Source organism: Coturnix japonica, chromosome 25 (assembly GCF_054131305.1).
Source record: "Coturnix japonica strain WE chromosome 25, WE-NBRP24, whole genome shotgun sequence".
Taxonomy (NCBI): Eukaryota; Metazoa; Chordata; class Aves; order Galliformes; family Phasianidae; genus Coturnix; species Coturnix japonica.
In genome coordinates, this window is record NC_140687.1 from 360,001 (window position 1) to 376,513 (window position 16,513).

Consider the following 16,513-nt stretch of genomic DNA (forward strand, 5'->3'; position numbering starts at 1 on the left):
ATAGCTCCTCCAAACTTGCACACCGTAAAGAGAAAAGTGTGTTACAGATATAGGTTAAGCTAATACATAATCAATAGTCTCCTCCTCAGTTTGATTACATATTCATTACATTCCCTATGGCCCCGTTCCTCGCGACCCCATTCCCTCATTCCCCCTGACCCCATTCCCCACGACCCTTGCCGATGTTTTGGGGTGAAATTCTTCTTCTGTTTTCTTCTTGGTGTTATCTGCTGTTATTGTTCTCCCATGTTGGCATCATCTTGCCCAGGGGGGATCTAATCCTTCTTGTCAGAGGTCTCCGGACAGTTTCTTCTTATCTTTATTGCCCTCTTCTCTGGCTTTATTTTGACTAAGTGTCTGCAATTCCCCCTTTCCCTGCACTTTTAAATGTACAGTTACCCTTTGTCTTGGTTTCTGTGAAGTTCCCCTTTCCCTTTCTATAGCAAAGTGTTACCTTACCACCATTTTGAGGCTTTGCTCACTCTTCACTCTAGAGCAGCAGGTCTGACTGGCAGCCCAGGATGCACACACCTGCAGAAGGATCTGCTTTTAAGTAATGAATCATAAGACTCATCACATTAGTATCGTATAACCGACGTGCAGAAAGACCGAGCCTTCTCCACATTTGAAAACAAGTATTTTAATTCATTAAATGCTAACTACACAGTGAAACGTTGCAAAAGGCAAACATCAAACTGCCCTACGGAGCTACCTTCACTAAGGCTGAGCAACGATCTGTAATCTGAATCTATCAGTGGCTTTTCTGACAGACCACTTGTTGAATGTCCTTGCTCAACACCTCCACTGACAGGGATTTCCATCTTCCAAAGGTCCCAGTCTTCTTCAGTAGTATATATATTTTCAGTATATTTCTGCATATTTTTGTCTAACACACAATCCTAAATAATTCTTATTGGATGTAAGCCTGCCTGTGGCCTCCTATGACTTATGATATACACAGTAATTGCTGAAGGTAGTACATTCAGACCCATTTCACTTCTTCAGGTGCTACCTTATCCCTGATTTAGCCTCTGGTTTGCATAATGGGGATTTGAGATTGGTGCATTACACAACATGAAGGCTAAAGTCCTTGTGATGGAGAATGAGAACATGAAGAAATTGGATAGAAATTTGCAGGATGCAATATAGAACTAAAAATAATCATTTTTTCCAGCTCTCCAGAACTTCCTATTCTGGAATATCTATAAAACATTCTGACCACGCTGGGTATTAGAATTACCTTCAGAAGTCAATAATTTTCTATAGTTCTTACAACAGATCGGTCCCTGTTTTGAGGGAAAATACCCAAGCAGAGAGGCTAGAAGTACAGTCTTCCTTTTTGTTTGCTGCATTGTGTTGCAGTGTGTTATAATCATGGTCGTTATGCTGGCTCAAAAACAGCAATCTTTCTACGCTGTACTATAGAGGACCTTCCAACTCTTCCAACACCCAATATTTGTATCATTTATTATTGTATGTATTATAATTTATCCTTTTTGATATCAATAGTGTTCTTTTGTCATTCTCCTTCTCTGAAGCATATTGATTCTTTCAGGTCTTGTGCAAACCATCCTACCTCACATCTTGTCCTAGCAAATCATTCCTATATATTTTCCTAGCAAACAGGCTCTAGTACGACAGAATCTAAAAACATGAACACCCTCATAACATACCCAGACACTGCAGAGTTTAGAAAAGAAAATAAATCTTACATGTTCCTCTTCAAACTGGTCCCCACCAAATGCAGAGATACAGGGCTTGATACCTCCCGTTCCAAGGGCGATCAAAAACAGACCCACCATAAACAGGACCCTTCATGCAAGAACAAAACCAACACCATTGCAGAACCCTTCCACTGCTTATGGGAACATTTTAGCGTCACCCAACTATAATTCCTCTCGTATCACTGTCTCTTGCACATTGCCAATGATGATGAGCCAGCTAACTGCAAATATATACACATATATATATTTATCCTCATTTCTGCATTCAGAATCAGTCAACTGAACAAACAGTGTTTGTCATTTTCTTGCTTTTCGGAGGCCCACCAGACATCAAAGATCCAAGGGACTATTTTTCATTCATCTGAGAACAAAAGGCTGCAGAAATCAATTGTGAAAAGGAAAATTAAAACAAAACAAAAAGACCCTTTGCATATAAGGCTTCCAGTCTGGATAAGCAAAGCAATTCTGTTTGAAATAGGCTCTTGGGTGCTTTCTACCTCCCAGCGCTCCTCAAAATCCCATTGCTGGTCCAAAGGATTACTGATTATTTCTGGGTGGAACAGGAGTATCAGGACTGTCCAGATCTAGGATAAAAGAAAGCTGCTCCATCAACCAGATGTACTCCTGCCTGCGTGCATGTATTTTCAGTGCCACGTCCACCTTGGTAAAAACAGCACAGTGGCTTCAGAAATGCCAGCTGGAAAACTACTTTGACATTCCTATCAGTTCAGAGTCTAGAGGGCAAGAAGAGTAGCATCCTACAAGTTAGGTTGGATATCAGGAAGAACTTTTTTACTGGAAGGGTAGTTAAGCACTGGAATAGGCCCCCCAGGGAGGTGGTTGACTCACCATCCCTGGATGTGTTTAAAAACCATTTGGACGTGGTGCTCAGGGACATGATTTAGCAGAGTGTTGTTAGTGAGGGCAGTATGGTTAGGTTGCAGTTGGACTCAATGATCTTTAAGGTCTTTTCCAACCTGAGCAATCCTCTGATTCTAAGTAACACAGATAATTCCTCTGTCACACATAAAATAAATAAATAAATTTTAAAAAAGTGTATTTAGGATTTAGTCTTCCCATGTACACAAAGGGACTTGCTGAGCTGGACAGCTATAGCAATGAGAAAATGAGGAAGAAAGGAGTTTGTATGAGCGATTGAATGGAAGAGACCAAACTCCAGTATTCCCATGTACACAAAGGGACTTGCTGAGCTGGACAGCTATAGCAATGAGAAAATGAGGAAGAAAGGAGTTTGTATGAGCGATTGAATGGAAGAGACCAAACTCCAGTATTCCCATGTACACAAAGGGACTTGCTGAGCTGGACAGCTATAGCAATGAGAAAATGAGGAAGAAAGGAGTTTGTATGAGCAATTGAATGGAAGAGACCAAACTCCAGTAGCATAATGTAGCAGAGAGGCATGATCAGAAGTCCCTGTATCAAAGGGCTCAGTCCTGGTGACTGTTCCAAGCTTTTCCTGGTGAATTCACACTTCCCCTCCAAACTGCTGGCCCGATGGAGGTGAAACAAGTGACAGTAGTGGGTAAACCACCTACCATTGCAACCTACGAGAACATTCAGCTTCAGCTGCTACTTACACGTGAACTGCCTGGTTGCCAAGGGATGGAATTGCACTGACTGACTTTATCAGATGGCCAACCACATACACAATGGAGAGGTAGATGATAGTCCTGCGAGCAAAGCAAACAGCAGTGACTGAAGGTGCTGTGTGATGTACAGTCTCTAAACAGAGTGTGCCTGTGTTTCCTGATATGAAAGGTCTATTTGGCTGATGCACAAGGAATAGTTTAGAATATTAGATTATATTCTATTCTATAGATTAATATAGATTAATTATAGATCCCCAGTACTGCAGACAGCTATAACTTTCACATCAACATTTTGCATGCTGGAAAAAGGAGATAGGCAAATGGGCTGAGATTAGGGAAGCATAGATGCTACTTTCTTTGGGGAGATTGCTGGGTAGAATAAGCTAAATGTTCTACACTGCAAATAGATGAGTACTCTTCAGGTCCAACTCAGTTTCCAGACTACTAATAACTGGCAGTTTGTAGAATGCACTTAACTGTGCTGGAAGGAATCCATAGGGACTGCTGCACGCTTTCAACCCACCTGATTACTACAACCAAATTAGGAGTGTGGTTTTCCTGTTACAAGACTGAATTGAATCTCAAGCACCTCTGGAGGACTGAGCTCATCTATCTGCTTCCCACATCTTGGTGAGTGTGAGCAGGAAATCTGACCAGAAGGGTCAGGCTTTTGAGTACATTACATTGCTTCATTGTCTTTGAGATCAACACATTTATTTATTTATGTGCAGACAAAATGCTCAAAGCGAGAATGGAAGGACTTGTTAGGAAAGAGAATCTAGAAGAAGCCCCATGAGCTCCTCTAATCTGTTATCTTGTTCTTAGGATTGGTTTAGCTATTGCAGCAAAAACTACCATTTATAAAGACCAGGGGATTACTCCGGGAAAAACCTCTTGCCTAGTGCACAAAAGTTTGCCTAATGGTTTATTTTTTCACAACATTACGCTGCAAGATGGATATCCATCCTCAAACAGTATTCACAGACAACTAATGAAGTTAAAAACCAAGCCAACTTTGCGTATGTGCGTGTGTGTAGGTTTATTTCACTCCAGAAAATGACTAAAATAAAGCACAAAGAAAAAAAGGAATGTGTGTGTGTGTGTAGGTTTATTTCGCTCAAGAAAATGACTAAAATAAAGCACAAAGAAAAAAAGGAATAGTGATATCTCTTGAAGAGCTTTCTGCTACAAAGGCGTATTGCAGCCATTTTTGTCCATGTAGAGACTCACACTGCCAGATGTGCTTAGACCTATAGGGAAGGGTTCAGCTGCACTTCGTCACTAACAGCAAGACTCCTCAGGCAGAGAGCAGACAGTGCCAAGGAAAGAATGGCCTGTGTACAGCTGCTCACCACCACTCTGGGTCAGATGGTGGCCCTGCCTGCAAATTATCAGCCTAAGGGAAGAGTCCCTAATTTTCTCAGGGAGAGTTTAGCTGGTTTTGTACTAAGGGAGATGATTTGTCTGAGTCCAGGTTACTCTGGGATAAAAATGGTTGTGTTAATGCATTGCCTAAACTGAGAAAGCATATGTGAGTACAGCTAGTGACATTTCATCTGAAACTACTAGATCAAGAGGACAATACTGCTTCCTTACCACTCTGAATCTATCTCAGCAACAGAACCTGGCAAGCTGAGGGTTAACCACCCTATATCTTAGTTTCCTCAAGGTTCACGGGGAAGGAGAGGGGAGGAACATTGTGATCTATGATTTAATTTATTGATTTGAATTGCATTGCCTATTGGTCATCGGGTGAAAGGGGAGCGTGTAACAGCATGAGCAAACACATTAGTTGTTCACCAGTTAACATAGAGAAGCTGTTAATATGTCAAAAGTGTGTCTTTGCTGCACTAGCTCAAAATCAGAAGCGCGGGCAGCACTGAATCTCATGCAGGCTGTACATTGCAGACAGATCCTGTCTGAATTAGAGAAATGTCTACTTACTTGTATTTCCCCAGCCATGAGTCTGCCACGATGGCTCCAATGACAGGTGTGAAATAACAGAGAGCAGGTACACAGGCATGGTACACAGCAGTGGAGAGATTCTCATCCCAGTGGAAGAAGCTTATGAAATACAGCGTCAGGACAGCTAAAAGGAAGCAAGCAAACCACATCAGATAATTGATGTGCGTCTCTGTGGGTAAGCAGGAAGCTACATCACAGTGACAAGGAAAACAAGGACTTGCGTACCAGCTATGAGCACTGCTGTGGAAAGATCTGTGCTTTCAGATCTATTCCTCATAATCCCTGACACAGGAGAAGCTCAAATGAGGTATGTGAGTATCAGGCTTCCCCTGCTCATAAGCATTTGTGTTTAGCTGGAAAATATATTTTCTAGCTTATCACACCTGAACCTGTAGTTCTGTTTATGCATATTTTCTATTTGCAAATTAGGTGCCTATATGATTCAATTCAAAGACACGCAGAATGCACACAACTAAAAGACATCACATGCTGGAAAAACTGGTTTGAGACCAAGAATGATATAAAAAATTCAGACTGGAAGCAACACTGGAGGTCTCTAGTCCCAATTCGTGTTTAAAACAGGTCTAGCTTCAACATCAGGGTGTGCTGTTCATGTTTATATCCCAGAATACCAGTTTATTTTGAAAGACAACTGAGACCATATACAGCAGAACTCTGGAACGCCAGGCCATCATATACAGAAACACAAGGATGGGATAGTCTCTTCCCATGGGCCACATACCTCTCATGCCATAGTAGGAGAAGCGCTCACAGAACTCATTCACCACAATGAAGGCGATGCTCAGGGGGTAGTTGGAGCCACAGAGTTTCTACAGGAATTAAAGTAGAACATATCAGCTTAGTGACAGTTTTCACCCCAGCAACACATCCACACAGCAGAGAGGAGTCCAGTCTGAAACCCAGGTGCTCAGTGCTGCCTGGCTAGCCTGCAGGTTGGACTCAAAGGAGTAAGGAGGCCACACATCCATCTTGCTTTGGTTAGGGTTCCCTATGAACCCTTCTGGCAGGTGTGGACCCCATAAGGAACAGCAAAGGGACTCCAGAACTGCCAGCAGCCAACATCTGCTATGCCCTAAGCTCTAGAAACTTCTTTGGAAAGATTGTACTGCTATTTCCTATCCCAAGAATGCTGGCAGAGCTATGGACAATTCAATTCATTAAACAAAAACCAAACAAAAGAGCTATGCACTTCTCAAACCTGTCTGAAATTGGCTACTTTTTTATTGACATCAACTTCACTCAAGCTAAAATCTGCTGTTTCCAAATGAAGTGCAAGGCACCTGAACAGCCAGGTCTTAGCGTGACCTTGTGCAGGCCCCCATCCCTCTACTACCCACGGTGGTCCCAGCTAAGCAGCTGGGAGCTGCTGGAAGCTGCTTATCTCCACTGCCTCCCACCAAGGACAGCAAGATTTCACAGCTCTGCCAATTAGTGGGAGAGACAGGCTGGCCATACATGGGGCGAGGGACGGGGGTGTAATACTGTCATCTGCATTTACATCCAAAGTTTTAAACAGCCGTGGTATGGTGAGATGAACTCTTCGTATGCATTTCTGTACCTCGTGTCAGAAGTAATGAATTCCTCTGTTACTTCCCAGAGTCTCAAATGCAAACACAGATAAGAAGATAGATGTGTTTATTGAGGTTTATTCCACCACGAGACTTGAGCTTATTTGGATTCCCAAAGCAATGCCTCCTAGGTTAGATGACTAGCTAATCATGGTGTCTCACTCAAGATTATACGAGGACCACAGAAGAGAAGAAACTGTTTGCTAAATAAAATAAAAACAAAAACAACACAACACTGTAACTAAACCCATTTCCATTCCCTAACCCAGCATCTGTGATATTTTTGTGATTTTTGAAATACTTTCACTATTCATGGAATGCCTTGTTATTAAGAAACCCTTGGGTTCACTTGAATAAAGATGTAATTATCCATTTCATTTATCGTTTGTGCTGAAGCTGTCGTGCTCAGCATATGGCTACCAAGACAGAGTGCACAGAGGGTGCTCCCTTGGAAACTGGACCCAGGGCTCCTGCTTTTAGACCAGCCTGAAAAATGGCAGCATATAGAAGCTGCAAATGCACAAATGCACAATGCTCTCCCGCAACACGTTCTTAATATTATAGAGGAAAAGCCATAAGGAGGAAATAATGCTTCCTCTGGTTACTTTGTGGCATTTTTTGAACTTGGAAATAAAATGACATAACAGGGATATCTTTCTTCCACTCTTTCCCAGACCTCGTTGTCAGTACTCTGATAATTAATAGCATTTGATGCAGATACAGAGTGGGACTCCACAAAGCCAAGGCAGCCTGGTGTAGGGAAAGCTGCTGCCTGAAATCACTGCTCCGTGCACAAACCCTGCAGGATCTGTGTGCATCAGTAGGAGGTACAACGTGCCATGCTGTGACCTGTAGTGACAGAAACCCTGGCAGTGGCTCCTGCTCTGGGATGGGCACCTCCAACACATCAGTGTCTGCAAGCAGGAAAAGGGGAGCAAGAAGAGAGACTGTACAGCTAAACCTGCCCCAGTGCCTGAGCCAGCACCTTAAGTAACTGCTTACAAATGCTGAGCAAGGGACTTACAAGCAGGGACACTTTCGTCTGGCCTGGACGCTATGAGACAGCATCAGCGCACACAGAAACACTCAGGTGCTCTCTCTGCTACATCACTGACCTGCATGGGGCCTGCCTGGACATCCAAAAGTGGGCAACCTTCATCCATGGGAAGAGCCAGCTGCAGTTTGCTCACTTTTGCAGAGGAGGACCTTGCTCAGCAGATAGCCCCAGCAAAAGCAAAGAGGCTAAACCTGGATTGACGATCACACAGCTACACCGCTGTGCTTAGCTAACCACTGTAAGCCTGGGATGTGCAGGATTATGGAGCTCTTAGAAATATTGTGGAAGTTGATAGATCTGTGTCTTCAAGAAGAAAAAAAACAAAAACAAAAACAAAAAAAAAGAGAGAGAGAGAAAATAAGGGATCCCTTAAAGTGCCAGTGGCAGAGTTGTTTGCTTTCACTTCTCTCTCTTGCTGATCAGCTGCAAAATAGGACTAAGATTAGTATTTCACATGAGCTCTGAATATCCAATAATTAATGCCTGCACAGTACTTAAAACAGTCAGCTAAATATCTAGCTTGCTTATGACATAACTGGCTGCAAGAGCAATTACTACCACACTGTCCTGTGAATCAAAGCACGTGCAAAACAAGCCTCTTTCTTACCAAAGCCAATATAGTGTACGGTATTTAGTGTCAAGCCCTCAGCTGGAACTAGCCTGAAAACCTACACAAACGCAAGAGCTGCAAGGTAAGCAAACAATGAATCTGGCTTAACTCACAGCCAAAGACGTAAAGCTGAGGCTCTGGGACACACATCAGTGGCCTGTCCAAAGTCCCCATGTTGCATTAGGCGTGCACGAACACTCGGGATGTAACGCGATAGGCCCTTCCCCTGCTTGGTTATGCATATGTAGAAGGTTTTATGCATATGTAGAAGGATTTATGCATATGTAGAAGAGGTGTAGACGAAGTAGATAGCGGCTTATTTAAACCGCTAACACACGCAATAAAACGCCATTTAGCTATTCACCATATTGGTGTGAACATGTAGTTAAATGGGCCCCGGCTGGAGGAGGCCGGATTCGCGGAGGCTTAGCCCTTGAATCCTGGCGTGAAAGGGACCACTGGTAACATCCCCATCCCTCCTCCTGCTTAGCAGCACCTGGAAACCTGTCTCAATGGTCTCACCAAAGGAAGCAAACGCACAACCCAGCTCCCTCCTACCCATGCATGACAGCTCCCTGCAATTGACAGAAGGAAGTCCTTTCCCGCAAGGAAAAATTCAGGATTTTCATTCCTGGAATTCAGGAAAAAGGCAGCAATGCAAACCCTCACTTTTATTTTTCCCCAAGGATGCAGTTCATTTTTACACTTTAAGCTGCCCTTTGTCAACTTAATCAGGTTAGTGGAGGGAATTTTTGCATGGAGTTGTTAACACTTACTTCAACCCTCTGCAAGAAAGGGTGTTTGTCTCTAGCCAGAGCACAAAAGAGGAAAGAACAGAGAGACATAGACCACATAGATCCCCATAGAGACCCCATAGATCCCTATAGAGACCCCATAGACCCCATAGATCCCCATAGAGACCCCATAGATCCCTATAGAGACCCCATAGACCCCATAGATCCCCATAGAGACCTCATAGATCCCTATAGAGACCCCATAGACCCCATAGATCCCTATAGAGACCCCATAGACCCCATAGATCCCCATAGAGACCCCATAGACCCCATAGATCCCCATAGAGACCCCATAGACCCCATAGAGACCCCATAGATCCCTATAGAGACCCCATAGACCCCATAGATCCCCATAGAGACCCCATAGACCCCATAGATCCCCATAGAGACCCCATAGATCCCTATAGAGACCCCATAGAGACCCCATAGATCCCCATAGAGACCCCATAGATCCCTATAGAGACCCCATAGATCCCCATAGAGACCCCATAGATCCCTATAGAGACCCCATAGACCACATAGATCTCCATAGAGACCCCATAGATCCCTATAGAGACCCCATAGACCCCATAGATCCCCATAGAGACCCCATAGATCCCCACAGAGACTCCATAGACCCCATAGATCCCTATAGAGACCCCATAGACCCCATAGATCCCCATAGAGACCCCATAGATCCCTATAGAGACCCCATAGACCCCACAGATCCCTATAGAGACCCCATAGATCAGGTTGCCCAGGGCCCCGTCCAACCTGGTCTTGAACACCTCCAAGGACGGGGCATCCACAACCTCCCTGGGCAGAAAGGGGAGGGAGATGCCATAAAGAAAGACAACAGCAGAGCTCAGGAAGAGCTGGGGAGTGCAGCTTAAACCTTCTGCAGGTTGGGGCTGTGAGCACTTTGTAGCACAGACCTCCAGTTTGCTTGGCATGCTCCCAGCTGTCTTACACACATCAACCCAGCACAGCCCCGTATGCTGCACAGATGTGAGACGAATAAAAATCCAGGGTCCCAGAGACCTCTAGAGCCTGCTGATTTAGGAGAAAAGCATCAATCTGTCCTCCATTGTGGTAATGTCAGGTTCATTCCACAGGGGTCCCGCTCCAATGAAAAATCATGTTACTCCAAGTCATAACCACTGAAACACTCATCACCCTTAGACACTGGATGTCATAGGTGCCTGCACTGTATTAAGTCATTTCTTTGCTGTTCCAGGACCAGGGTACATTTCCACACCAACTCCCTGGAACATCCTTGACTTCCCCTATGGGGCAGTTTAATCCTGAGGGCACAGACAGCACCCAGAAGCAGCTTCAAATCCGCTGTAACATCTCCTTATATACAAAAGGCCACCTCTGGGATCCCTATGATGCAAATGCTTTCTATGCTGGGTAGGGAGCCCCCGGCTCCCAGCAGGCACCCACCCTGGTGTCCCTCCTCATTTGCCCTTCCCACGGGAATCCAGGGAGCTCCTTATCAGCTTATCAATATCCTTATCATTGCTCCCCAGCAATGCCTGCAGTTACAACAAAATTCACAGCCTTCCCATAAACCACCCTGAGTGGCTGCAGCTCTGTGGCATTTTGGGTGCAGTGCGGGGCTTTTTCTTCCCCTTCCATTTGGCTTCTTTAAAAGGCAAATATTCAAAGCAATTTCCCAAATATTCCTCCTGTTTCTTATCAGAAAAAGCACAGATCATACCCAGGATCTGCAGTTGGCACCAGTGTCTCCATAAACTCACCCCTAGCTCCAGCATCAAGTTGCTGCTAGTGCTGGGTATAATGGAGCCAGGTTTGCAGTTGACAAACCAGGAAAGAGGCATCTGCTCATACCACAGATCCTTAGCCTGTCTTCAGTTCTTGCTAACAAGACACAGAGAACATCTCTGTTAAGCCCATTTCACAGGCAAGAATGACTTTAAAGTATATTCAAGGCTAAGAGCAACACAAATAACAGATCATGTGCAAGTTGGTCCTGTCTCCTGCACACCAGGCCAGCATATACTCTTGAGTCCTGTCAATCTGACCCCTTACTGAAGGCAGCAGAAATATTTCCAAGCCAGCTGTTGGTCTCTCTTACTTGCCAAAGCATCTCCAGCCAAGCCTCAGTAGGAGCCTGCTGTGTTCTGCTATGCACAGATGAGCAGGACAAACACAGTGAAGTTTATTAAAGGATTACACAAAAGCAAGACAGGAGAGGTTTCAGCATCCCTCACGCAGGGCTCCCATGCTGATGCAATGTGATGCCTTAATATTATCTTCAGAATCCTGCAGCTATGCTTCCTTTGTGAGTACACAGACCTGTGCTTTACACCAGCTAAATGATTTTTCTAATACTAGCATGAAAAAAAATATATGTATCAGTCAGTAGAATTAACATGCTGCTTGTCAAATACAGTGCAGAGATGTTTAGGCCATTATCTTCTGGAAGGTTTTCTCAGACAGAAAGGGGGGAAAAAAGAATAAAAATGTGTAGTAATAAATAGTAAGTCAAAGCAAACAGTGAGAATGAGTTAAGGAGAATATATGTGCAAGCAACTCAGATGCAAGTTGAATAGAACTTGATAGGAGACCTGTGTGGCTGGGATGAGAATTGGAAAGGAATTGTACCACAAATGGAAATAAGGTGACACTTCTGAAGATGAGTATAAACAAACAGATCGAGTATGGAGCAATAGAGGCTGAAAAGCTAAGGCACAAAATGAATTATAGCTAGCAGGGGACACAAAAGGCAATAAGAAAAGGCGTTAGAAATGCTGTAAATACTGGAGAAAGAGGAAGGAAAATGAAAGTCTTATTGAAACTAGAAAACGAGCAAACAAAGGCTGATCGAGAGAAGCCAGGGAAGTTGTGTTCTTTTTGTATGTCTTCAACAAAAGAAAGAAGAAGCCACAATATACAACATTCAGATGCTTCAGTTGTGCTCAAATTGCTACAGCCTGATCAAATTCACTTCAAGGTGTGGATATTGTTTTTGAACCAACTTCCTTGTAAGAGTCAGAGGTAGCACAAGCTACACCATTATCTTTAAAAAGGCAAGTGAGGCTTCATGTGAAATATCCATACAGTGGGCAAACAGGAAATCCCTCTCACGATACTTTCTCACCAAACTGGGAAGGTAGAAAACATGCAGGTTCCCAACTTCTCCATGAGCAAAGAGAACAAAAGCACAGCCAGCAGGCTGCTTGCACTTGTGCCCAAAACTGGGATGGAGAATAGGGCATTAACTCAAAATTTTTATGTGGGAGATAACATCTTGTGGCTCTGGAATGAATAAGATGAAATTCAGGAATGGCTGCCAAATGCTACCCCCAGGAAAAACGACACAGAGATCAACTATTCTCTACCTTCATTAATAAGATGAGGAAAATAACTGACTTCAGTAAAGAAGATCTGGGGCCTCTTTTGTCCAAATTTCCCTCTTGCAAGGATGTGGGAGCACTGGCAGAAAGGTGGCGCAGTTGAGGCAGTCCTTGATGTTGGATATTTAAGATCATCTTAGGGACTGGCTGAATATGTCAGGCCCTGTTCCAGAGCTGGCAGACGAATCAGGTGCCCCTCTGATGTTCACTCTTCTGAATTTCCATGAAAAGCCTGTTCTAAACAACTTCAACTGGCAAGCAAGGACTGCTTTGCTTTATGTAAGATTTTTTCTGCATTGTTCTTCCTGCAAGCGGACAACCTGTAAGATGATCCACGCTTCAATGTAAAACTTGGCTACCAGATGCCTTGCATAGCTGTAAGTTTCCATGAATATATTAGTTTACAACTTCGAGTCAATCTTCTACATTTTTCAGATCCCTAAATCCACAGGAGGACAATCTGCATTTTCCTTTTGCATTTACAATTCTTAGATCCTCAGTACTTTATCCTGCAGTGCTGTACACATTAATCTGTTTATACTCAGCTGATCAATTCATTTATGTCTGCATTCATCTTGTTCAATTCCTTCTTGATTTTCAGCTCAGCCACACTGGTCTCTTTCTAATGAGTCTCATTTTGAATTCACACACACTGGTCATCCTTTAATAGTATTTTCACCATATCTTTGTTTCTCTCCTCTTTTCCTAAGAAAAAGTTACAGCTGTGCCAGGAACACTTCAGGCTGTGGTCTGTCTTCAGATGGACAAGATGATCTCTCCAGATTCCTTTCTCCAGTTCTTCCATTATAGAAAAGATCACAGCTTAACTTATTTAGACAGACCAAGACTGGCTCCCAGTCACCTGCAGACTCATCCCAGAGTAATTTAAAAAAATAAACACAAATGTTTCACTTGATCAACCAAGAAAATATGCCACAAGTCTTCAGTCCTGCCTCCCTGTTCTACTCACTAGTCCTTAGGGACTCAAACTTGTAAAGGTATGTCAGTCAACGACACTAACAATATCAAGCACCTAAACTGTCTTTAAGTGCCTGTTAGCGGGTCACTAGTCAGCCTGTGCACATCAGGGAAACTTCTCATCACTCCTGGTGCCTTTTTGCCTTCAGTTTAGCAAAAGGAGTTTTAAGAAATTCTCTCACCAGCTTGGGCTTCCTTTGCAGTTTGCAGCTCACGGTCCTTCTCTGCCATTCCTTCTGCTCTGGGTGCACCAGATGAGCACAGCTATGTAGTGCTTGAAGATGAACCTTGTTGAGCAGTCCTGGCTCTCTCTCACCCTGTTAATGTTTCACTTCACAGCAGCAGTCCTTTGGTCGCCAATAAATAGTGATTTATTCACTACTTACTCAACAAGCAGAAAGGAGGAATGAGCGCTATAGGCCATATAATGAAATAGAGATGAAAAGATAGAAAGAGAATTGTAAAAAGCTTTGTTTGGAAATGCTTGTGGCTTCTGTTACAAGACTGGAGGGAGGGGAAACACATCAGGAAAGGGCTTTCCCTTTCAAAGGACTTTTAAAGAGACTGTTACAGCACATAAAAATTAGGATATTTATCTTCACTTTGGGGAAATGTTCAGCAAAACACAGAATGAAGAAAACCCAGCGCAAACAAATACAACCATAAATGTAAACTCATTTCTAGGCTCTCAGGATGGGAACATCACAGAATCACTGCAAAAATTGGAAGCTGGCTCCAGAACAAGACTTGCAGTCTTTTGTAACCAAGCACTGATTAACAGTGAGTGCCAAGGAAGGATATACATTACTTTGAAAACCAGGAATCATTTAACTATTCAGGTTGTCAGTACAGAGAGAGCCTAAGTGACCTCTTGAATTCCTTTCCAACTATTTCCCCCTTGAGATTTCAAGTTGTATTTGATACTGCGAGGTCAGGCACTGTGCCCTGACTCCCAGCTGACCAGCTGCACCAGTTTGTGTAGGTTGAAGACAGAGGAAATGGACACTGAGGTGCTCCAGGCAATGCTGACCCACAAGCACATGTCCAATCCCTGGGACATTTGTATTCTCTGTCCTTCCTGCTTGGCCTTCATCTCCCTCCATAGCCATTTAAAGCATTTTAAGAATGCCACTCGTGTCTTAGAGGCAGTCCCTTATTAAAACAATACCTAGTTTTATTGTTCACACAGGTTTGTAAAGTCTGAGAAAAAAAAAAAAAAAAAAAGAAAAAGAAAAAAAAAAAAAGAAGAAGAAAATAAAAAGAAATTAAGAAAAGGAGAACCAAGATGGGTATTAAAGGGAACATTAGCTCATCTTCTAACACCCTACTTAGTGCTGTTTGAGATCGCTAAATTCTGAATGGCTTTCTTAATGCCCCTAATAATCAAGATGTGCTAGACTCTCACACACCCACCACCACAGCTGACTGGCTCTGGCATAACTCCAGCTCTTTGATCAAAACCTGGCACTAGAAGAATCCACAGGTTAACCCCATCCACTTGCCTGGGGCTGGATCTTCCATCCCCTTCATGGAGTGAGAAGGTGGGAGGTCTCTGCAGCTGGAAGAAAGATGGATGTGGTGTGGCAGAACTTTGAAAAAGCACTTGATGGCTGCTTGGCAAACATTTTCTCCCTGGTGGTACTGGTAGCAGGTTCTTAGTGCTGTAGGTCTCAGGGTGTTTCACTGTGCAGATGACACTATTTCCTCTTCAGAGATGGGCAAAAGAGGGGAAAAAAATGTCCTGATGAAGGCAGACTCCACTGAAAGCTCACAGGTGCCAGCTCAGCAGTCTATTCATCAAGCTGCCCTGCCTTTAGCGTTATCACAGCAAAGATTGAAAAACAATTGCATGCAGCATCTCAGCCATCTGTAGTCCATTCCAGCCTCTGGGACATATACTGCCTTGGGAACAGCCCTTTTCACACTGACAAAGTGGTAAGTCCCATACCATCTTCTATCCCTTTCCACGCTCAGCTGCTTGTACTCACTGTTTACTTGTTTCTCCTTCAGGAAGAGGCAGCTGGTAGCAAGAAACGCAGGAATCCTGCAACTCCTCCATCCCTCGCAGCCAGCTCTCAGGGATGCCCAGCACTGGGGGTCTGCGGGACAGCAAAGGAGGGTTCACAGCTCCTGGATGTGGCAGCAGGACACCGGGGTTCAGTTCTGATTCTGCTATATATCAGACACCTTGAGCTATCCTTAGCTCCACTGGCCATGAAATGAGAGACAAGCAGAACTAATCTCCCATACACACAAAGGAAACACTTTCATCCATTAATCTGGCCATACAACTAGGAGAATCTCAGGGCAGGCACTAATTGTAGTTTTTCCAGTTTTGTTTTTCATGCACCAACAATAAACAGCCTGACTGTTTCATTATCTGCAAACTTAATGCACTGCACAATTTCAAATCCTTGCCATTGCAGAGAGAGTACTCTCACCATCTCCCAGCACAGAGGATTTTTTTTGGCTAGAGCTTAAGTTAGATTGCTGTTGCATAATCAGTGTTTCATTAGGGCAAGCTGCCAGGTCAGGGAACATGTAAATCCCTATAATATCTGTCCTGGTAGAAATCCTACTGATCTAATCCAGAGAGATCCCAGCTCTACATCAGTGGCCCCTACCAGATGCAAGCACAGATAGACACATCACAGCCTCCTGCATTCTAGGGACTGTCATTGCTATGAGATTTTAATCAGATCCTCCTGGACCAGCTCCCTCCATTGCCACACCCAGGGCCAGGCTGATCAGGGGCTCATCCAAGATTCATTAACTCTGGTTCCCCACATTTTTATAATGAGCTTGTGGTGCCATCCATTCTTTT

General features: G+C 43.8%; 1 protein-coding gene across 2 annotated transcripts; it reads right to left on the bottom strand.

Annotated features, from left to right (window-relative positions):
- Positions 1-1,530: 1,530 nt before the first annotated feature.
- LOC146756817 (solute carrier family 15 member 2-like) lies at positions 1,531-8,423 on the bottom strand. 2 transcript variants are annotated; one of them, XM_085523927.1, is made up of 5 exons: positions 8,004-8,423; positions 6,042-6,129; positions 5,279-5,423; positions 3,323-3,415; positions 1,531-1,812 (listed from the first exon to the last, which is right to left on the bottom strand). In XM_085523927.1, the coding sequence occupies exons 1-5, from the start codon at positions 8,049-8,051 to the stop codon at positions 1,590-1,592; spliced, it is 597 nt and encodes a 198-aa protein (XP_085380053.1). In that variant the 5' UTR covers positions 8,052-8,423; the 3' UTR covers positions 1,531-1,589. The 2 variants fall into 2 exon arrangements, with proteins under 2 accessions (XP_085380053.1, XP_085380054.1); XM_085523928.1 differs by lacking the exon at positions 1,531-1,812 and having other exon boundaries at positions 2,793-3,415; positions 8,004-8,259.
- Positions 8,424-16,513: the final 8,090 nt, after the last annotated feature.

Coding starts and splice junctions, on each gene's coding strand:
- LOC146756817 (XM_085523927.1), bottom strand. CDS start 8,051: ATGGATGAAGGTTGCCCACTTTTGGATGTCCAGGCAGGCCCCATGCAG. Junction 6,130..8,003: donor TCCAGGCAGGCCCCATGCAG/GTCAGTGATGTA, acceptor TAATTCCTGTAG/AAACTCTGTGGCTCCAACTA. Junction 3,416..5,278: donor TCATGGCTGGGGAAATACAA/GTAAGTAGACAT, acceptor CTTTGCTCGCAG/GACTATCATCTACCTCTCCA.